Here is a 23,925-nt window from a genome sequence, read left to right as displayed (position 1 = left end):
AGCTTGTGACTGCCACTAGTTTACCCATTTTTACATTCATGGAACACATACAACAGGAAAGAAGGACTGGTTTAAGGCAAGGTCCAGGCCTGATGTTATTTTAATATATATATATTATATTAAATTGCATAGCATCATATTCCCTTTGCATCACATCTCATTGAATCTCATTGTGTCGAATCGCACTGCATCTTAATAGGGGTGAATCGTATCGCATTCGTTGTTGCTTTTATGTATCTTTAATGTATCGGATCGTTGGCAGTGCAGCGAGATGTGTATTGATCGTCCTCGTGATGGAGATGCACATCCCTAATTGGCATGCTAGATTATGTTTTGTATTGGACATGACTCAAAACATTGACCACATCAGTGGATCAGATCATCTTTCATATTCCTGTAAATACTACACATGCCTGTGTGCATGCTACATTTTGGATGTGTCTGACACCTCAAAGTTCTGGAAAAGTGAAGTTCTAATCTATTTGCTATGGCTTTTGCAGTCACTCAATCTCTACTACAAATGTGTAATGTTAGAGAAGCAAGACACAAGGTTGACTCTCAGGGCAGATTCAAGATATACATTGTTTATTTTGAATAATTGTCAAACAATGACAATCACCCCTCCATATCACTCCATCCCCTCCATATAATTCCATCTAGACCTCCATACAACTTCATCCTTCAATGACAGATAGAAGCAAGACAAACTAATATAAAAAAACAGTATGGATATTTAACTTTTCCTGACCTTTCAATATTCAAACCCCATAGTGTGATGTCGGTAACAGCACTAGTTGAATGGTTTCCCTTCAGTGCGCAGTTGTTTAGATATCCCCCTATCAAACTCCTCAACTTCACTGAAATAGTACTGACAATATTACTTCTAGGTAAGCATAAATATCAGTTACCCTAAAAAAGTAGTGTACATTAATTAGCATTACTTAAGTAGTTGATAATAAAGGTATTAATAGTAGATTATAAAGTTGTATGGCATTGTGCAGAAAATGTACATTCTCTACTTGCCTCCAATGATAAACTGATCCAGAGATGAAGACCTTTTCTGCATCCTGCAGGGACAGATTCCTCAGCATACTCAGGCTGTAGCCTATATGATGGCCTACAAAAATTATATGGTTAACTTTTAAGACAGTAGGCTGCAGATTTCGTTTAGCTGACAGAACAAATCCACTTGCTTTTAACCTATCATTTTTTTGAAGTTTTATGAATGTGCTGGCTTTATCATGAGACACCTACAGTAGTTGGGCTTGCCAAAATCACACTATGGTTTCAATAAAATAAAACAAATAGTCTAAAAATCATAAGTGAACAGATAATTGTACCAGAATTGTTTTGAACAATTAGCTAACTTAAACATGTTGAACAATACTTGATTTACATAAGCTACGTGGCGCTACTGTTTCATTACACAAATAAACAGAGTAACAATTTACAGTTCGTTTTTAAAGCTATGTGTGTAGAGCTAGCTAGCTAGTGAATGTTAGCTCTAGCTAATCAAGTAGTTTGACGTTGAAAACCACTCCAGTGTCTTGAAATGATTTTGACAGCAAAGTTTAAGTTAACTAGCTAACGTTGTCCAATTCAAGACACCAGAATTGTTTCAAACATAACCATACGCGATTCACATTAGCTACTTACACTCTGATTCTAGTCCATCTTGTTCTGAGCCGTAATCCTACAATATTCACTACTGCAGGAAAATATAATCTTGTTCCGGTCCATGTTTATTCCATTCGCTACGTGGTGCTGTCAGATAAAACTAGGGTCCTAGAACTGCGGCCCTGAAACTGCGGTCCTGAAACTGCAGCTCTCCGGCTCTCCGGGGTCTCCAGCTCTGCAGGTAACCCCTACTCGTTTATAAAGCCATCTTAGAGAAATTCGCGAAAGTGTTACGATCAGCGTGTTTTGATTGTGGGAGGCAATTTATGGTCGACTTCTAAACCTCATGCGTCCGCTACAGCATTTTTGCTTTGGCGTGACATGCGCTGGGAGGGAGGTAAACGGCATGGATTGTGTTTTTATATAGGGGGAAATGGAATGAAAAATGTAATACAAAATGTCTGAAAGTGGTGTATTTATGTACATGTCCACATTGCCTCAATATCTTTGTGTCAATAAATCAAATATCATTTTGATTGATGGTTTTCAAACCTTATTGGGTTCAAGTTGACATCACTCTGAAGTACCATCAACAATTTCACCTTGGTATGTCAAAATATGATTGAATTTGAGTAGTTTAAACTTTGTCTGAATCTAACAACTGTTACCACAGAAGAAACAGCTTACTTTTTTATACAGTAACTGAACATGACAATATTCAACACTGAGAATAGCTCAATGGACTGGACAGTGACCTGCAAAGTATAAGGTTGTAGGTTTGAATCCAGCCGCAGTCTTTTAGCCTGTCTTAAATTTGAATATCTGTTTAGTTAAACAGGATGACATTGTTATGAAATACCATGCGCAATTTCATGCAATTCCACTTTGAAATGTCAACCGTTTCTTAACCTTTTTCCAAAGCTAATACTCTGCCCTTTCTACTCATACATTCTCAACAGTTAGTGTGTAGCAGAAAGGATATAGAGGCTGCCTTGTAACCTTACGCTCTCAAATCCCCATTCAGCCTATTGTAGTTGGCCCAACATGAAGAAGTTTTGCTCTTTTGTTGTCCAACTCTTGACCTTCTACAATGTAAATTTGAATAATATTTTGCCAGTTTCCGGAGGAACCCGCATCGCAACTATATTTCAGTCATATTTTCACATAGCAAGGTGAAACGGTACACGTTGTGAAACGGTACACGCACGGTACACGCACGGTACTTCAGGGGGGTGTCACCTTAAAGCCTATTAGGTTTGAAAAACCATCATTCAAAATGACAAATTCAAGAGAGGTTCAAGAGAAAAGGAATTTTGAAGGTTTTCCCAAATTATCACTGTACAGGAAAATCCATCATGGCGGACCTTATGGGTCCTTGAGGCTTTTCTGTTCCTCATGAACAATGAGGCATGCACACCAAGTTTCAGAAGAATTGGAGCAATGGGGTGGAAATGCCATTACTTTGAAAATTGGACTTTTGGGCGTGGCCTGTGGCGCCCCCTATGGTCCGATGTGGCCCATATTTGGTGTGGGCGTACCCACCTGGATGTATTATCAATGTGCCTAATTACAACATTAATGACAAGGGACTTTTGGAGATATTGGGGCGCAAGGAAAATAAAATTAATAATAATAATAATAAATATAGCTGCAAGCAGCGATGTGGGTTCCTCCGCAAAATATTATAAACATGTACACTGTAGAAGATCGAGAGTTGTACAACAAGAGAGCAAAACTACTTCATGTTTGGCCAAAAACAATAGGCTGAACGGGGATTTGAACTCATGATCTTACTCATGAAGCTGACAAGTCAGTCTCGATCCTCTCTGCTACACACCAACTGTTGAGATTGTATGAATAGAAAGGGCAGAGTATTAGCTTTGGTCAGCTTTGGGACAAAGGTTAGGAATTACAAGTTGAAATTGCATGAAATTGTTTTCGGTACTTCAGAATGATGTCATCCTATTGAACTAAACAGATAGTCAAAATTATGACAGGCCAAAAGATTATGGCTGGATTCTAACCTACGACCTTATTCTTTACAGGTCACCATCCCAGCCCATTGAGCTATTCTCAGTGTTGAATATTTTCATGTTCAGTTACTGTATAAAAAAGTAAGCTGTTTCTCCTGTGGTAAAAGTTGTTAGATTCAGCCAACGTTCAAACCGCTCTAATTCAATCATATTTTGACATACCAAGGTGAAATTGTTTGTGGTACTTCAGAATGATGTCATCCTATTGAACTAAACAGATAATCAAAATAATGACAGGTCAAAAGATTATGGCTGTATTCCAACCTACTACCTTATACTTTACAGGTCACCATCCCAGCCCATTGACATTTACATTTAGTCATTTAGCAGACGCTCTTATCCAGAGCGACTTACAGTAAGTACAGGGACATTCCCCCCGAGGCAAGTGGGGTGAAGTGCCTTGCCCAAGGACACAACGTCATTTGGCACGGCGGGGAATCGATCCGGTAACATTCTGATTACTAGCCCGACTCCCTCACCGCTCAGCCACCTGACTCCTCATTGAGCTATTCTCAGTGTTGAATATTTTCATGTTCAGTTACTGTATAAAGAAGTAAGCAGTTTCTCCTGTGGTAAGCGGTGTCAGATTCAGCCAAAGTTGAAACTGCTTGTACATTTCCTATAAAAATGGGACAACGGGGTTGCTACTGTAAAGAATAACTTACTTATAGTTTTTTTAAAAGGTTGTTTGGAGTGCCATAACTTGTCATGGAAGGGAATTTCAAATCATGCCTAGCATTAGTGGGGATGTGTCCTGGCTTAGGTTACTGAAATGAATTTGTGCAACAGACAAGGGATCCACCTGAACAATCAATTTACTTTATTAGAGATAACCATTAGCGTTATCTGACTGGTTTTGAACCTACAACCCTTTGCGTACCAGCACAACATCTCAGCCAATTGAGCAATTCCCAGGCATGGAATCCACAAAGTTCAATAACTGGATAATCAAAAAAGCTGTTTCTCCAATGGCGAGCATGATCAGATTTGGTCCAAGTTCAAACACCTGTAATTCAGTCAAATTTTGACATATCAAGGTAAAACTTTGCATGGTACTTCAGAGGCATGTCACCTTAAAGCCTATTAGGTTTGAACCATCCTTCAAAAATACATTTGATTTAGTGACACAAACATATTGAGGCAATGAGGACATTTACATAAATACACCCCTTTCAGACATTTTGTACTTGATTCAATTGCCTTAAGTAACATTTCTCAATACTTCAATGATACATATCTGTACCAAATTTCAAGTCAATTAGACCTTTGGTTCAAGAGAAGAGGAATTTTGAAGGTTTTTCAAAATTATTACTGTACAGGAAAATCCATCATGACGGACCTTATGGGTCTTTGAGGCTTTTTTGTTCCCCATGAAAAATGAGGCATGCATACCAAGTTTCAGAAGAATTGGAGCAATAAGGTGGAAATGCAATCACTTTGAAAATCGGACATTTGGGTGTGGCCTGTGGCACCCCCTATGGTCCGATGTGGCCCATATTTGGTGTGGGGGTACCCACTTGGATGTAGTATCAATGTGCCAAATTAGAAAATTTATGACAAGGGACTTTTTGAGATATTGGGGCGCAAGGAGAAGAAAAATAATAAGAAGAATACCAACAATAACAATAGGTTCCCTCCTACCGGAGGAACCTAAATATAGCTGCAAGCAGCGATGCGGGTTCCTCCGCAAAATATTATAAACATGTACACTGTAGAAGATCGAGAGTTGGACTACAAAAGAGCAAAACTACTTCATGTTTGGCCAACAACAATAGGCTGAATGGGGATTTGAACTCATGACCATAAGGTTACAAGCAGTGCTTGAAGTGGGGAACAAAAGGTGCCGGTACTCATTTGCATTGGCATATCATTATGAAGTTTGAGATTCCTACAGTGAAAAACAAAACTTGGAGTCATTGCTGGTACAACAACAATTTATTGTTATTTATCAACAACATAAATGCATAGCCGCGGGAACATATTTTATCAGGGGGGTGGCTTAATGTTGCAGGGCGGCAGGGACGGACTGGGAGTAAAAATAGCCCCTGGACTTTGATCCAGACCGGCCCACCAGAACCGGGCCCTGTAACCTATACGCCACCACAGCTGCCCTGCTAATGCATGCATAGTCTGTGTTTGATGTGATGCTAGTTCGGGAGTTTGATACTTAATGCGAGGGTGCGTAGCTCGCAAGACAACTTTTTTGGCTTTTATTTGAGCGCAAAATAGTGTTTTGAGATGTGTGTAAAATAAACATTGCCGTAAAACCTTGGTAAAACCTTGTCCGGCACCCTTTCTTGCGTATTGGTAGGCAAGAAAAGGTGGCGGTACGCTTAAAAGTAAAATATAGAGGTGCCGGTACGCTTAAAAGTAAAATATAGAGGCGCCGGTACTGCGTACCGGTGAGCACCGGCCCACTTCGAGCACTGGTTACAAGTCAGTCTCTATCGTCTCTGCTACACACCAACTGTTGAGATTGTATGAATAGAAAGGGCAGAGTATTAACTTTGGTCAGCTTTGGGACAAAGGCCAGGAATTTCAAGGTGAAATTGAATGAATTTGTGCAGGGTATTTCAGAATGATGTCATCCTGTTTCACTAAACAGATAATAAAAATTATGAATGGCCAAAAGATTACGGCTGGATTCCAACCTACGACCTTATACTTTACAGGTCATCATCCCAGCCCATTGAGCTATTCTCAGTGATGAATATCGTCATGTTCAGTTACTGTATTAAAAAGTAAGCTGTTTCTCCTGTGGTAAGCGTTATTAGATTCAGCCAACGTTGAAACTGCTCTAATTCAATCATATTTTTACATACCAAGGTGAAATTTTTGTGGGACTTCAGAATAATGTCATCCTATTGAACTAAACAGATAATCAAAATGATGACAGGCCAAAAGATAATGGCTGGATTCCAACCTACTACCTTATACTTTACAGGTCACTATCCCAGCCCATTGAGCTTTTCTGAGTGTTGAATAGTGTCATGTTCAGTAACTGTATTAAAAAGTAAGCTGTTTCTCCTATGGTAAGCGTTGTTAGATTCAGCCAAGGTTGAAACAGCTCTAATTCAATCATATTAACATACCAATGTGAAATTGTTTATGGTACTTCAGAAGGATGTCATCTTGAACCATATTAGGTTTGAAAAACCATCAGTCAAAATGATATTTGATTTATTGACACAAAGAAATTGAGGCAATGTGTACATTTACATAAATACACCTCTTTCAGCCATTTTGGATCTGATTCAATTGCCAATTGAGCCATTCCCAGGCATGGAATACGCAAAGTTCAGTAACTGGATAAGAAAAAAAGATGTTTCTCCATGGCGAGCATTGTCAGATTTGGTCCAAGTTCAAACAGCTGTAATTCAGTCATATTTTGACATATCAAGGTGAAATTGTTTATAGTACTTCAGGGGCGTGTCACCTTAAAGCCTATTAGGTTTGAAAACCCATCATTCAAAATGACATTTGATTTAGTGACACAAACATATTGAGGCAATGTGGACATTTACATAAATACACCCCTTTCAGCCATTTTGTACTTGATTCAATTGCCTTAAGTGACATTTCTAAATACGTCAATGATACATATCTGTACCAAATTTCAAGTCAATTAGACCTTTGGTTCAAGAGAAGAGGAATTTTGAAGGTTTTCCCAAATTATCACTGTACAGGAAAATCCATCATGGCGGACCTTATGGGTCCTTGAGGCTTTTTTGTTCCTCATGAAAAATGAGGCATGCACACAGTTTCAGAAGAATTTGAGCAATCGGATGGAAATGCAATCACTCTGAAAAGTGGACATTTGGGCGTGGCCTGTGGCGCCCCCTATGGTCTGATGTGGGCCAGTCTGTGTTTGGGCCGTTGTTGTGGCCTGTTGTATCAATATGCCAAATTTCAAAACTTTTTGCCTATGTGTTAATGAGATAAATTACAATAATAATAATAATACCAACAATTACAATAGGGTCCTCCTGACGGAGGAACCCTAATAAAAATACCAACAATAACAATAGGTTTCCTTCCTACCGGAGGAACCCTACATACTAACAAAAACAATAGGTTCCCTGCTACCGGAGGAACCCTAATAATAGGGGTTCCTAATACCAACAATTACAATAGTGTTCCTCCTGACGGAGGAATAATAATTATCACAATAAATGACAATAAAATAAAAATGTACATAGACCCACAGTATGAAACTGTGATTCCATTAAATTTGAATAATTGTATTATTTATTAAGTTAATAAATGCTTTTAATCATTGTTGTTGACAAATGTTATTTATTTGTTACTGGTTAGTTACAAATGATTGTCTTAACTACTAGTTTGAATCTGTGCCCTGTAACCCTGGGTTACATTTACCCTAATTATATAGTAAATCTGCATGAGGTTTGCTAGTCAGATTATTGCTACATTGCTGCAAACAACACGCTGTAGGTTGGTTGTTCTCCTAGGAAGTGTATAGGGATTTTGTCACAATTGATTAGGTAGCAAAATTATCAAGGTATTTTTGTATTTTCTTTATGTGTACTTTGAACAATATATTTAGAATAAAAACTTAACGGAGGTGGGCCAGTTCCCTGAAACTTTAGTTTTTAGCAGGGTAGTTTTTGTAGTCTGTTAATAAGTTGTATTATACTTCATTATTAATCTTGAGAATCTTTACATTTCTGTTAAATGGTGTTTGATGTTATGAATATGCAACTGGAGAAGGAAAAGAGAATACCAATTGCAAGATCAAACCCTGCTTTTATTTTATCGTTTGTCATTGCTTACAAGTTATTTCTTGCTTTGACACAGTGAAATTTGTCTTTTGTTTATACCCTAGACCTTGCAGAAAGCGACCTGCCCTACACCCAAGCCATAATCGGTGGTGGGCGAGAGAACTACACTGGGAAGGAGGTGCTCATCCTAGGGGGTGGAGATGGAGGTATCCTCGCTGAGGTCCTCAAACTGAAGCCAAAGATGATAACCATGTTGGAGATATCCTTTCAATAGGAAGCTCAATCTTTGTTGACAAAAAGTGCTCAATTTAGGGAGGTCTGGAAGGGAACGTCCTACAGCCAAAAAGTCACAAGGGGAAATTAGTCAAATTGGTAATTTTCCTGTTTATTTGTTCAAAGTAATCAGTATAAATAATACAAATTAATAGTTCTTTGTTTTGTTTTTACACATATGTTCAATGGTATACACTGGAGATCAAAATAAGGGAACAATTTATAAACACTAGATTCTTTTCTGAAATATTGTTAATCTTCATTGCTAAAAAAATTAACGAATATTAGCTGTGGGTACAACACTCTTCTACTTACATGTTTTACAAAATAACCAAGGCATTTCACCAAAAACCTTTATTTTGTGGGAAAACTGATCAAAATAGACCCTTTCTGCAGCCGCTGGACATCACGAGTTTCTCCCACTGCCATGATGTGATTTGGTCCTCTCTTCTTCCAGTGTCTTCCACAGTTCAGTAACTGTAGTGAGTTTCTTAGCCTTAACTTTGTCGCCAAAGATTTTTCAGAGATTTTCAAAATTCAGGACTCTGGACTGGCTTTTCATAATTTCTATTTTCTTATTTTCAATTAACTGCTTTACCAGCGATGGAGGAAGTACTGAAGTTTGGTACCTAAGTGAAAGTACAAGTACTCAGGAAAATATATACTTAAATAAATGTAAAAGTACTACAAGTACTAATCCTACTTAAGTAAAAGTTCAAATTACTTACTTTTAAATGTACTTTAAGTATTAAAAGTACTCACGCAATGGATTGTCTCAATGTCTAGGCTGTGCCATTTTGATAAAGGATGCAGATATAGCTACTGGTAATACTTATGCCTCTACAGATGTAACTACAAGTACTATTTATAAGCAACAACATGTGTTTATTGGAAAGGTTGGTGTACTTATTGTGCTTACCCTCTGTACTACTGTTCACAGTCTAATTTACAATTTTACGGATGACAAGTTATCTACCAGGTATTATCTGCAATACAATTACATGTTATATCTTTAAATCTTTTATTTAATTGTAAACGTGTAAAAAATTAAAACATGGAACATGAAAAAACAAATGGAAATGTAAAACTGGTCAGAACAAGGCAGATCTTAGAATGAGAAATTTAAAATGAAGGACCTTGAAATGAAAATGTGACCATTGGCCAGGCAGCCAAACGTTTGTGCAAAACAAATTCTAACACAAGAACATGGCAGTATAAGTGCCATTCAGAGCCCATTCATCAACTTTGCATTAACAGAACCTTTTGTTCAATTTCAACAAGAGTTGGTTTTAAAAAAAATTCACCCCTATTCTGCCTCTTTTTGCAGAACAAATTTGCCCTGCTGTACTAAAGACTTGGTTCACATGCCGCAGAGGCAGGCAACGGCGTGTTGAGCTTAAAGGACAAATTGTTAACTGTGGGCACTGACTTTAGGGTGTCTATGGAGGTAGCTGAGTTCCCCAGGTAGGCATCCAGTTGTGCTGTGGTTTCCCGGACGTTTCCCTTCATAAGGCCAAAGGAGTCCTCCTCCTCTGACCCAGAATTACTAACTGGTGATGCGACTGGCTCATCCTCTATGTATTCCTTGATGTAGTCCATGCCTACACAGAACAACCCCAACACAGAATAAAGGAAACATTATTTTAAGAATAATGTTTGTCTCTATAACCATCATGATAATCGTGATAACTATGGCTTTGGTCTTTTTTCTCCTAGTGACTATAACATATTTTTGGATCAACTTTTTGGAACCAGATAGGTCCTTTGCCAGGCTTACTTTCCAATTGAACACTTGCCAATTAAATAACCATTTAAATTACTTACCCACCTTCAGCAAGTCCTCATTGCTTGTCCACGATGTGCAATGAGCTCAGGGTCAGCAAGCATGTCTCCAAACTGCTGCTGTATTCCTTCTTGAAGGGCAGTAATCAGTGGCTGGCAGAACTTGGATGATGTTTTGAGGCGGCCAAACATCAGTTTGGATGGTTATAGTGGGCACCAGCCATTCCACGTGAACATCCACCTGTCCCCACAATATGTTGAGTGCCTTGTAGATTGGGTTCATGGTTGACGCGTATTCAATCAAGAAAGCAAGTTCTGCAGGGCTGAACCAGTAATTTACAATATCAGAATATGCAGAATGTCATTAAGAGATATATTAGAATTATTTCACATACCTAGATATACACACTGATATTACACAAGTGAATATTTGGAATATTCAGCTATTATTAATATTTCAACATGCATAAGCATATGTAACCCCCTTGATTTCATCTGCGTTGTGTAGTTTTACAAAGAAGGCAGGAGACATGTGTCCTGTTCATCAGTTTATTCACCTAGCACAAATGACAATGAGTTGGGACTCCGTAGTGCAGTAGCGTGGATCACAACATTATATGCGTGACTCTAATCCTCCGAACTCTGATGTTGTCAATACAAGTTGAATTACAAAGTACAATATCCAATGGAAATAACAAAATACCATGGAAATATTCAAAGACAATACAAAACATGTACCTGGCAGAAATGACATCTCCGTAATGCAGTAGCATGAATCACAACATTTTATGCTAATGTAAGAGAGATGAAATATTGGCTATCCACACTGTTATTTTGAACTTCGATAATATATACATTCAGATGTGCATAATTACTAAAACAAAAGCACTATTTACATAAAGACAGAATGTGGAACACCTTTTCATAATCAGTATGGATTTCGGACGTTCAGTCATTGCATTCTAAAATAATAGTGTAGGAGCTCTCTTTATACACAACTCACCGTGACTCTAATCCTCCAAACTCTTGAGGAGACCACTCATTTCAACATGCATATCCCTTAGAGCTCACTATTTCCCCAACAGCATGACTTATGCACATGCTCAGTATGATTTAATAGCACATAAAAGGATGTAAGTGAAAGAAACCAAATCTTTTTTCTCACAATACAATCTCACAATCCATCACTGTTATACATCTGAAAATAATACCAATTCCAACCAAAATGTTTATGCAAGATTCTGTTCAGTTGCAGAAAACTGTTAAAATATGAAATTGTGGCCTGTCATAATTAGGTATAGGCATGGCTGATGAGCTATAAGTGTTCTAAATTATTTAAATAATAATAGGATACTCTACTGCAGTTGACTTGAGTGAGGTGTACATGATTAGTCAACTACAATATTACTACACCCATATTATATTTACATGTATTCATTTAGCAGACGCTTTTATCCAAAGCGACTTCCAAGAGAGAGCTTTACAAAGTGCATAGGTCACTAATAATAACAACAAGATAGCCCCAAAGCATTGCAGGTAGCCAAAAACAGAAGTACACATTGTGAACAACCAAAAATAAATGCTAAAGGGAAGAAACCATAAGAGCATGTAGTTAAGCAAATTACAATTACACAACATTAATCTCTAAGTGCAAGTGTACCTGTAGAAAGCAATACAAATAGGATTAAATATAACAGTTTAAATCAGCTACCACTAACCAACAAGAGCAACAGTCTAAGCAAGAGTCATTGTGATCCTTGAGGAAACTAGCGTTGGGTTCAGCAAACCATTCCTAAGTACCGTTGTACTCCCGGAACAAGTGCGTCTTGAGCCTTCTCTTGAAGGTGGAGAGACAGTCTGTGTCTCTGATGGAGGTAGGGAGTTGATTCCACCATTGGGGGGCCAGGCAGGAGAAGAGCTTGTGTTGGGACCGGGCAGTCTTGAGCGGTGGGACCACCAGGCGGTTGTCTGAAGAAGACCGTAGGTGGCGGGTGGGGGTGTAAGGCTGCAGGAGAGACTTGATGTAGTCGGGTGCAGTCCCGTTCACTGCTCGGAAGGTCAGTACCAGGGTCTTGAATCTGATGCGGGCCGTTAAGGGTAGCCAGTGGAGGGAGATGAGGAGCGGGGTAACGTGGCAGCGTCTGGGTAGATTGTAGACCAGGCTGGCCGCTGCGTTCTGAATCCTCTGAAGAGGGCGGGTTGCGCATGCTGGGAGACCAGCGAGCAGCGAGTTGCAGTAGTCCAACTTGGAGAGGACCATTGCTTGGACAAGCAGCTGGGTGGAGTGCTCAGACAGGTATCTCCTGATCTTCCGGATGTTGTAGAGGGTGAATCTACACGACCGGGAGACCGCAGCAATGTGGGCCGTGAGGGAGAGCTCGTCATCCATGGTAACCCCAAGATTCCTGGCAGAGGATGAGGGGGTCACCGTCGCAGATCCCAGGGTGATTGAGAGGTCGTGGGAGATGGAGGGTTTGGCCGAGATGATGAGAAGTTCCGTTTTGGCAAGGTTCAGCTGGAGGTGGTGCTCGGTCATCCAGGCGGAGATGTCTGCGAGGCAGGCCTCAATCCTAGCTGAGATCCCCGGATCGGTCGGGGGGAACGACAGGTACAGCTGCGTGTCGTCAGCGTAGCAGTGGTAGGAGAAGCCATGGGAGGTGATGATTGGTCCAAGTGAGGTGGTGTACAGATAGAAGAGGAGGGGTCCAAGGACGGATCCCTGTGGGACACCAGTGGAGAGATGGCGAGGGTCTGACAGTTTGCCTCCCCAGGAGACCTGGTAGGATCTTCCCGACAGGTAGGATGAGATCCACTGGAGTGCAGTGCCAGTAATCCCCATCTCAGAAAGTCTGGAGAGCAGGATCTGGTGGTTAACCGTATCGAACGCCGCAGAAAGGTCCAGCAGAATGATGACGGATGACCTCGAAGCCGCTCTGGCAGACTGGAGGGCAGTGGTGACTGAAAGGAGGGAGGAGGATATTATAACTGCACATCTGCTCTGAGCCATACTTACGTGGGGACTTTGAGTGCAATGGTAACTGCTCTGACGGCTCCTTCTTCACTCTGTAATTGTTCTCAGTATCCGTTCAACTGAAGGAAAGTGAGTTTCACCTTGTGTCAACTGGAGTTGCAGCTTGTACATTATCCTTTGTATTGTACACTTGTATCGTATTGTACGTTACATTTCACAATTGTGTTTTTTATCACAATGTTAAATGACCAAATAGTTATCACCCTGGCCTTGCCTGTGGCTTTTCTGCAGCTGTCTTGCAGTTTTAAGTTCCTAGCTATCTCCCAGAAGTTAACGAGGGCATGGGTTTGTGATGTTAGTGACATTAGTGACTGTGGCTAGCTATTTAACCACCGTTTGCTTCACTTATCGCCACAAAGACTAAAATTAAACATACACCGTGCAGTGGAATGTAAAATCCAATACAAGCAATGCAATCGTGACCAAGACAAACATTTTGACATCGACGTTGTCTGTGTAGTGCAAGAATTGACGGACGAGTTAGGGTGGGAAAATAAATAACTAGAAAAGGCTGTTCCTGCGAAACAGCAGTGAGAATGCTGAAAACCTGAATGGGGATAGCTGACCATGCTAAAAAAGCTGAACATTTTGTAGAAAGTTATAAGCCGAAGCTTCAAAGCGCCCGAAAGGTATTTTAAATAGGGGCTGGAGCTGGACGAAGGATTAAAACTACAGAAAAGATAAGAAAAATGCAAAACAAAAAGTGAAAAAAATCAGAAAGAAGAGGAACAATGCATACAAATTAGAAAATTTAGCAGAAGATTATTTGCTGGAGTTTCAAAAGGCCTGAAATGTATGTTATAAAGGACCTGCAGCAAGATGAAGGCAGAAAAGTACAGAAAAGAGAAGAAAAATGCAAAAGTACTGGCAGTTGGAAGGTACTGCTGTGAAAGGTATTTTTGAAAGGACCTGGAGCAAGATGAGGGCAGAAAACAGAAGAAAAGAAGAAGAACAATGCAAAAAAAAAAGGGGAACATTTCAGAAAGATGAGCTGCAGGAAATTGTGAAAATTGAGCAGAAAACCAGTTGCTGAAGTCTGGGTTGAACGAATTTGAAGGTAAAAGGACAACACTGGAATGACTCGAACTTGCTGGAAAAAGGTAGCAACCGTTGGTCATTGGCAACAGACTGGCAACATTTCTAACCTAGAATCTAGGTTTCAGGTTCAAGACGGAGAAGAAACTAATCATGCGTAACTGCACACCCAGTCCTGTTCAGACACTTTAAGATGAACTCAAAATAATAATTCATAGTGCAGGGTTGCCGATTTTGTCCATGTCCCTGGTGAGTTTTTTATACGTAAATAACAAGATCATGATACATCTAAGCAGCGGATCATTTCTTGCAAGTGTGTCAAAGTGGTATGTATTAACACCGTAGGCTTGAATAATAACCGAAGGCGTGAAGCTAGAGAGGATGCAATGGAAGATTTCGTACACAAGCTAGATGTACAACTTCAAATTGAAAACGGAGAAGATATTTAGAGTAAAGACAAGATACTTTACATTATGTGTTCAATATCATCAAATAACAGGAAAAGTTTTCCAGTTACTTAGCGTTTGTTCGTAGGATTAACGCCAGCTGCAGCAAACACTTACCCAAGGCCTGGTTTGGCTGTTCGTGACGGTCAGCTATGACAGTGAGCCTCGATTTTTGCAGATTTCTGTAAAACTTGCTAAAATAAAAACGATCTAGCTAGATTATGTACACTTTAAGCTCAATGTACATATCTTGTTTGGTCGATTGTGGAAAAAAAGTCGAACCGTTTTTAGTTATGGAGAGCCATCGTGCTAACTCGATTATGAGAAATGTAGCTAGAATCCACACCTCAAACAAGTTAACCTAGACGCAAAACTGTACATCCAATCCCAAAAATACAGATATTTTCCGAGGCCCAAGACTCTGCCGAAACCATTGATATCCTTTATGTGTCTGTGCGGTCAGAAGTACAACTCTTTTGGCAGTTTCCAAAACGTCACCAAATTCTGCTTTCATGGTGCGTGTCTGTTTGGTTGCCACGGTGATGGGGTAGCTGTGATCGCTAACGAACTGGACAGAGAGAAAAAACACATTTAGCTGGAATCCACACCTCAAACAAGTTAACCTAGACGCAAAACTATTCGTCCAATCCAAAAAATGAGAAACCAGATATGTCCTTTATATGTCTGTGCGGTCAGAAATACGACTCTACCGGCAGTTTAAAATCACGTCTACTTTCGAAATTCTCTGACAAATTTTACCCACCTCTCCATTGAAGTTAGTGAGAGAATTTGAAAGGCTGCACTCGCTTCAAGGCTCAAAGCTGAAAATCTGTAAATGTGAGCTCTTTAGTAGTTACATTGGCTGAAAGAGGACACGTTTTCCTACATTTTAAGGTATAACTTGTTGCTGTAAGTTAAAATATATGAACGTCAGAGGGATTTGTTTGACAATTTACTTGAATATCAGAAAAAGAGCAGCCAGCAGAGTGTGCCACTCTGCTGGCTGCTCAATCATAAAAATCAAGAAGGAGCTAAATTTGTCATGTATTTGAAACTGTCACGATTCCAAATTGGCTGAATATATTTGAAAAAGCTGAATCATTTGGGAATAGCTGAATGTCTTGTGAACATTTTAAAGGTTGAATGGTGTCTCTAGCTGAAATACCAGAAGTCATAGCCAACATCTTCTGAAGGAGCTGAACGTTTTGATACAAAAAGTGTAGGAATCGGTGAAAGTATACAGGACTAGTTAAAGGCTAAAAAAACGGCGGAAGAACTAAGAAGTTGATATAACAATAACTAGAAAAGGCTGTTCCTGCGAAACAGCAGTGAGAATGCTGAAAACCTGAATGGGGATAGCTGACCATGCTAAAAAAGCTGAAAATAGTGAACATTTAGTAGAAAGTTATAAGCTTAATGTCTTGTGAACATTTTAAAGGTTGAATGGTGTCTCCAGCTGAAAGTATGCTGAAGTAGTTAAGTTTGAAAGAGGAAGAAGCTTTTTTATTGATTTGAAAGGATTAACCATTACTTTTAAAGGGAGAATAATTTGCACAGAAACCTTAATTTTTTAAAAAGTATAAAAGTGAGAAATACCAAAACACATAGCACACATCTCCTGAAGGAGCTGAAAGTTTTTTTTATTGCTGAAAATACAGAAATTTGAAAAATATCCGAAAGCTGAAATACATTTTTTAAATGTGTGAGTCACACAAAAGAGGCAGTGTGGAAGCCACGGTTATGGTGCAGCTATGATTGCTAAAGCGCTGCGGGCAGAGAATAACAGAAATGAAGTTAGAATCCACACCTCAAACAACTTTACCTAGACGCAAAACTATACCTCCAATCCAAAAAATAAGGATATTTTCCGAGACCTAAGACTCTGCCAAAACCAGAGATATTCTTTATATGCCTGTGCAGTCAGAAATACGACTCTACCTGCAGTTTCCAAAACGTTACCCAATTTTGCTTTCATGGTGCTTGTTTGTTTGGTTGCCACGGTGATGGTGCAGCTATGATTGCTAACACGCTGAGGGCAGAGAATAACCAACATTTACCTCGCATCCACACCTCAAACAAGTTAACCTAGACGCAAAACTATACGTCCAATCCAAAAAATGAGGATATTTTCCAAGACCCAAGACTCTCCCGAAACCAGAGATGTCCTTTATGTCTGTGCGGTCAGAAATACGATTCTACCGGCAGTTTAAAAACACATCTACGTTCGAAATTCTCTGACGAATTTTACCCACCTCTCCATTGAAGTTAGTGAGAGAATTTGAACGGCTGCTCTCGCTTCAAGGCTCATAGCTGAAAATCTATAAATTTGAGCTCTTTAGTAGTTAAATTGGCTGAAAGAGGACAAGTTTTCCTACATTTTAAGGTATAACTTGTTGCTGTAAGTTAAAATATATGAACGTCAGAGGGATTTGTTTGACAATTTACTTGAATATCAGAAAAAGAGCAGCCAGCAGAGTGTGCCACTCTGCTGGCTGCTCAATCATAAAAATCAAGAAGGAGCTAAATTTGTCATGTATTTCAAACTGTCACAATTCAAAATTGGCTGAATATATTTGAAAGAGCTGAATCATTTGGGAATAGCTGAATGTCTTGTGAACATTTTAAAGTTTGAATAGTGTTTCTAGCTGAAAGTATGCTGAACTAGTTAAGTTTGAAAGAGGAGGAAGCTTTTTAATGATTTGAAAGGATTTACCATTACTTTTAATGGGAGAATAATTTGCACAAAAACCTTAATTCTTTAAAAAGTATAAAAGTGAGAAATACCATAAGTCATAGCCATCATCTCCTGAAGGAGCTGAACGTTTTGATACCAAAATTGTAGGAATCGGTGAAAGTATACAGGACTAGTTAAAGGCTAAAAAAACGGCAGTGTATTTTGTATTTTTCGAGTATTTTTTTTAATCGGTCATTTAAAATGTACTTAATTACGTTTTGAGTGAAGTATTGTATTTCGCTACATTACATATCCCATGTTGCATGAGAAAAAGAAAAAAAACCTTTGAATAACGAAAACCGAAAGGAAGAAATTCAGTTTCTTAAGGCCACCGAGTAGCCTACTGGCGATACGGACAAAACCCCGAAAACAATCGGTTTTACGTAGCTCGAATTGCTACAGCCAGCAGGTAACACAGCCTGGCAACTGGAGCGCTACACTCTTGGGGTATGAACATGGTGGAGGCTCATGAACATGCCCCCAGAGTGTAGCTCTGGAGCTGCCTGGCTGTGTTAGCTGTTGGCTGTAGCAATTTTGCAAGTATTAGACATTAAGCGCCCCGCCCTGCCACAAGAGTATTTTGCTTTTTTTTCTGAAATGTCCCTGACAGCAAGATTTTAGTTATATTTTGGTCATTTATGAAGTCAAACACTTGATTTGGCCTTGATGTGCTTATTTACTTTTGTGTAGAAGAAAAGAAGGATGGCCCTCAGAACTAACAATGTATGGTACTTTCACTTGTACTTGAGTAGTACTTTTTCCACCTCTGGACACAAGTAACACTAAACACTACAAAAATGACTTGCAGCTGGACTTAAACTTGTGATCTATTGACTTCAAACCCTGGCAGTTGCTAGTAGGTCAGCGATTTCCAACCTGTGGGCCGCGAGGGTACTGCAGGTGGGCCACCAAACCAATGAAAACTACAAAAGGAAAAAATATTCAATATCAAAATATTATATATATTTTTGGTAAATGATTATTAAAATTTGTACAGATTTTGAAATTGCATTTTGCCTTTAATTCAACATGACCAAAACGGCAATAGTTATCCTATGCTTGGCACCGGTACTGTAGCCCAACTGACACTTCCCACGTCTGTGTTGAAACACATAACTAGGCCTACATCAAAAGTTACAGCTAGCACCCAAAATGGGTAGGTGGCTGGGATCAGGCACTCTTAAAAGACAGGAGACAGAGAAAGTTAAACACTGAATACCTGTCACTGGGATTTACTAGCACCGGAACAGAGGACGAACCGTTACCCTTCTGCGTTGTTATTTTGGAGGTGTTATCTAACAAGGCTTTGAAGCCTTGCAAATTACGTCAACATCTCAATACTAAACACGGGCAATATGTGTCAATGCCCCTTTTTTGAGAACAAGCTCAAAGAGTACCAAAACGGGAAGGTGATTGAGTCCACATGTACTGGCAGCGAAAATCCCAAAGCAGTTGAGGCTTTGTATTGTGTAGCTAGGCTCATAGCAAATATGGGGAAGCCACATACAATAGGGGAGGACTTGATTTAGCTGGCAGCTAAAAAAAATGGTAGGAGTGTACAGTGGCTTTCACGCGGGAAGGGTACTCGCATTTTTGGGTTGCGTGATGAAGCATGGTTTTGTTTTCCATCTACTCTAAGTTTGAACTGGCTCACTGCTTCAATGACTTTGAATAGCTTTCTAAATTGGCATACTTGGCCGATATGTTTAGCCACTTGAATGGACTAAATCTTGCTCTGCTAAGAAAAGCTGTGACCATATTCAATGTCCAGAATAAAATAGAGGCAACAATAAAAAATAAACTGGAGGTGTGGACCAGATGAGTTGACCAGTCCAACTATGAGTCTTTTGAAAATCTGGCAGTCTTTCTGGCAAAAGAGAAAATGCTACTTCCCATCACGGTAGCCAGCAGTCAAAAAGCACCTGTGAAGTTTGAGGAGTCAGCTGCGGGAGTATTTCCTTGTTCCCGATTTGCAACGCATTTGGATCAAGAACCCTTTAGCCAGGCACAGTGATGAGGCTGTGACAGGCCTCAGTGCAAAAGAGCAAGACAACCTGCTGGAATTATCTTGTGACTGAGCTCTGAAACAAATTTTCACACAGAAGCTATTACACATTTCTGGATTCACATCGGTTTGGAGTATCGCAAACTTTCACACAAGGCAGTAATGTTTCTGATGCCATTTCCAATGTCACATATCTCTGTGAAATTGGATTTTCATTAAGTACAGAAATAAACTGAATGTTGAGCCTGATCTCCACCTGAGATTGTCATCCATACAGCTAGACATCAAGCGCATAACATCAAGCGACTCCAGCTCTCTCATTAGGTGAGCCTCCTGGTGCTATGAACTGCTTTGACTGAGAAAGAGAAGTCTATCTCACGTAACATATTATAGGCTAATATCCCCGTCCATCTCTAACTTGTTACTAGGCCCTATGTGTTTGTTTTTACTAACCTAGGCCTATTGTTTTCTTGTATCAGCATTATTGGATACGGGATTGTCAATATTCGTTATTTGATGCAAAATGTTTATTGAGCTTTAAGGTACAACAAACGCGTGAGCAAGATCCCAGGATCAGACAAAACATTTTCTCCAGACATTTCACTTCATTTTCTCCCTGTTATATTGTGATATTTAGCTATTGGTACAATACATTTGGTCACATATGCATTATGCATCCTCACCCAATTGGTCCCTTGTCCTTGGGGATTGAGATTACATGTACTTTTTTTACATAGACAATTCTCACAATTTAAGGCTTGCACTGACCATGAACGGGCAGCTGCAGCTAGGTTTCTAGGTTTCATAAATAAGCCTCATGAGTTATAGCTGAGCCTTCTTGCCTGCCATGGAAGAAGGATATACACAGTCTTCTCTCGCACTAAGAGACATATCCACTTTATGTTGTCATTCTGTTAGCTATCAGCCCCTTTGAAAGCAGCTGAATATCGGTTGTAAAAGCAAATTGGCTTATAAATGACGAAACAGAATTTATCTGTTTCCTTACTACGCTTACTTTAATTTCATTGCGAATGCCTTTGTTAATAGCATTGGATCAATCGTGGTAGCCTACTGCACTCCGTTGGATTATAAAAAGGACACTTGCACAACATTTACTTTGCAGTGCCCAGTTCTCCAACTTCCCCAAAAGTCCTGCGTCTTCAGACGTACGCTTTTAAACTGTGTGCAATAACACTAAGCTTTCTACTGTGTATAAATAAAATGTAAAAAGTTACATTGTGCAAAATTACATTAGGTAGGCTATTCTTGGTAAAAACAAAAGACACTGAAACATTGCATATTAACTTGAAAAGAGATAAAGAGCTGATTTTGCTACCTGAGTACTGGTTAAAAAGTCTGTCGGTACTGCATTAGCCCTGCGCATTCTTATGTGTACATGTGCATGTTTAGGGGAGATACAAGTACGGAGGCGATTTTCAAGCTGGCTGGCAGTAAAAAAGACTGCTAATACTCTCTGCTGTTGCCAGTACAGCAAGGTTCTGCTAGCCAAAATACTTAGATACTACAGAACTTATTTTACCTGTCCTTGTTGATTCTCCACTGCTCCAGTTGGTTGGCTGTTGGTGGGATGCATAGCTCGCTGACCTTTTTGGTTATCATCAGGGACGTGCACGGGAATTTTGAAGGAAAGTCGCTCTGGCCTGAAAAAAGGGCACCCCTCCCCACCCCCCAAAAAAATAAAATAGGAATAGCCTGGCGACTAATGATAATAATTCATGTAATGCATTACTTCCATCATTTATTCTTCTTGTTAAAACAAAATGTTATAAACTAACCATCAGCAGACATTACCTTAGTTTTCATACCAAAAGATTAGCAGGTGATAACAGGCTGGTTGTCTGCTAGACATGCTAGCCGTCTGATTATTTAGGATACACGTGTCAAACTGAGCCTGGATTTATGAAGATTTTAATTTATTTCATAAAACTTGATGATGATTGTTTGTTTGTTATACATTTCTACAACTTAAAACTCACCTTTTCTGACAATGTCAAAGCAGTTTTCTATCGACACAGAATAAAACAGCCGTGACCATCTCTTAAGTGCAAGAAAATGCAGGCTCAGGTGACTGTCGCGTGCAGTACCTCAGAGTAAACAGAGAAGGGGGCATACCTCCCTCCCCCGCTGTGACTTCCGCTCTCGTTGCCCATAGGCTTATCGATTGGAAGTGAATAAGGCTACTTTAAGAAATGTTTTGGGTTTCGATTTTTAAAATCTAGGTCTACATGAAATTCTGCAGCTGTTTAAATTCACTGTTATTTATTTGTTTTCTTCTGAGGGGACTTTGACTCGAGGAAGGCAAACGGGCAGAGAGGGGAGAGCAGGGATTAGAGAATGCCAGGAGCAGCTAACAGTTACAGGTAGTTACAGCTTACAGTGATAATAGAATGACAATATGTGCATTAAGAGTATATACATTACAAAACACACTAAGCATTTAACAGCAGGCTACTGGAAAATATTAGACTAACGAGAGGCCTATACTTACCTGCCTATACGGGCCTATATTACCTGAAACACCATAGGACACAAACAGCATTACAGAACACAAGAAACCTTTAACAGCAGGCTTGTAAAGCTAGTTATGCAGCAAAGAGCAAGTGGAGATGCTTCTGGCTTGTAAATCCCACTCAGCAGAATTTGTGAAGAGACACTGCAGACTATGATGTGTCTATCTATCTCACACCTCCTCTTTCTTTGTGAAAAGATTACGCTTAGCTTCAATTGGTTTACAAATAAACTGGCAGCCCTCATAGCCAATGACATTCTGAAGACAGTGATGTAAAGGTTATGGGGGAATTTTGGAACCTTCAACTTAAGTCAGTGCACATACCTTGCCAACATAAGCGAACGCTTTTGTGCGTCCATGCGCTTAAAGTAAATAATAGGACTATTGATAATTCTTTACACTTTTGAAGAAAAAAAAAAAATGGATCTTCATCCAAGCAGTATTTTGCGAAATACAAAGTACAAACACTGATAAAAAAATAAATGCAAATGAATAAGAGTACATCCAACTCAAGTACACATATTTAAACAACCAGTTGAAAGTATGCAAAATAAATACTGACTAATTGAAATGAGTTCCTGAAAGCATGTGCAAAGCGCGAAAACTTTGTCGCTCTGAAATGTGAAGTTAGACCGTTGAACAGTTTCTCTCCCGTTTTCAGCTCAGGTTTTGTATAGGCAGGGCAAAAACCCAACCTATCTATGTCATAGCGACCTATCTACATCAGATCACAGACAGTTACATTCTGTTCCTCAGCTGGCACAATGCAAAGACAAAGTAATTAACACATAAAACACTCAGAGATTGCAGGTAGGTCTGTTCTGATGTCTGCAATTGATTTAGCTAGTGTTGCTGTTGTTACTAAATTCAATAAACTTGAGGGGGCGGAGCTTCAGCTCTTTCAGGCGACACGCCCCCCCAGTCTCAAGCAGAGAAGATTTTCTAACGATTTCAAAGCCTATTTCAACATAATTGTCTGTGGGGTTTTTTTCATTTGAATTTGGATGTGTAGTTAACAACACGTTCTTCTGTGGTGTGAAACTTAATTTTCAATTTCACTTTACAGCATCTTTAAAATGTTTTTCAAAATATTGTGATACATATTGTATTGTACACCCTGTATCGTGATACGTATTGAATTGTGAGCTGAGTGTGTCGTTACACCCCTAGTATGGATAGTATTTGACCATAGGGGACCAAGGGTCCTTTTAGAGTCTCCAAAGGGCTTTTGTTTTGTTTGTTTTATACACCTGGATGTACCCTTGTCCCATTGTGTGTTCCAGATAATACCTCCCACCTATAGTCATCTGCAGGTATCTCTATGCAAAACAAAATTCAGACGGGAATACAACTTTGCGTTGTGTTCAAGCTTCTTTTACTCAAAACCAGTAGCACTTACTTCTGACTACACAGGAAATAACTTGTCGCCTTTCAAAAGGGACTCAAAAATGTTTTTACTTAGGGTATGCATTGTTTAGACTTTTTATGAGGTTAAATAGGTATGTCTTAAGATCTCGCTTAAAGGTTTCCACAGTTTCAGCCATTTTTACGTTCTCTTGCAGAGTATTCCAAAGGCTGGGAGCATAAAAACTAAAAGCTGCCTCTTGTCTCTTGGTCCTGACTTTTGGAGCTGTTAAGAGTTCAGTGCCAGAGGACCTCAGGGATCTACTGGGTGCACATCTTGTGAGCATGCTGGAAAT

General features: G+C 39.5%; 1 protein-coding gene and 1 long non-coding RNA gene across 3 annotated transcripts in view; both read left to right on the top strand.

The window, feature by feature from the left end:
• Window positions 1-23,925, top strand: part of sms (spermine synthase) — a 135,825-nt gene that overhangs the window by 87,566 nt on the left and 24,334 nt on the right. For both annotated transcript variants that reach the window (XM_047018165.1, XM_047018166.1), the window contains one exon: window positions 8,494-8,648. In XM_047018165.1, coding sequence (XP_046874121.1) covers window positions 8,494-8,648 — 155 coding nt within the window. The remainder of the gene's footprint in view (window positions 1-8,493; window positions 8,649-23,925) is intronic.
• On the top strand, window positions 8,655-11,929 carry LOC124466349. The gene is made up of 3 exons (XR_006955923.1): window positions 8,655-9,144; window positions 9,603-9,641; window positions 9,990-11,929. It is a non-coding gene; the product is annotated as an uncharacterized LOC124466349 (long non-coding RNA).

The sequence above is a fragment of the Hypomesus transpacificus genome, unplaced genomic scaffold (assembly GCF_021917145.1).
Source record: "Hypomesus transpacificus isolate Combined female unplaced genomic scaffold, fHypTra1 scaffold_94, whole genome shotgun sequence".
In the NCBI taxonomy this organism is placed as follows: Eukaryota; Metazoa; Chordata; class Actinopteri; order Osmeriformes; family Osmeridae; genus Hypomesus; species Hypomesus transpacificus.
The sequence above is the reverse complement of the archived record's forward strand: the minus strand, read 5'-3'. Positions and strand labels throughout refer to the sequence as shown.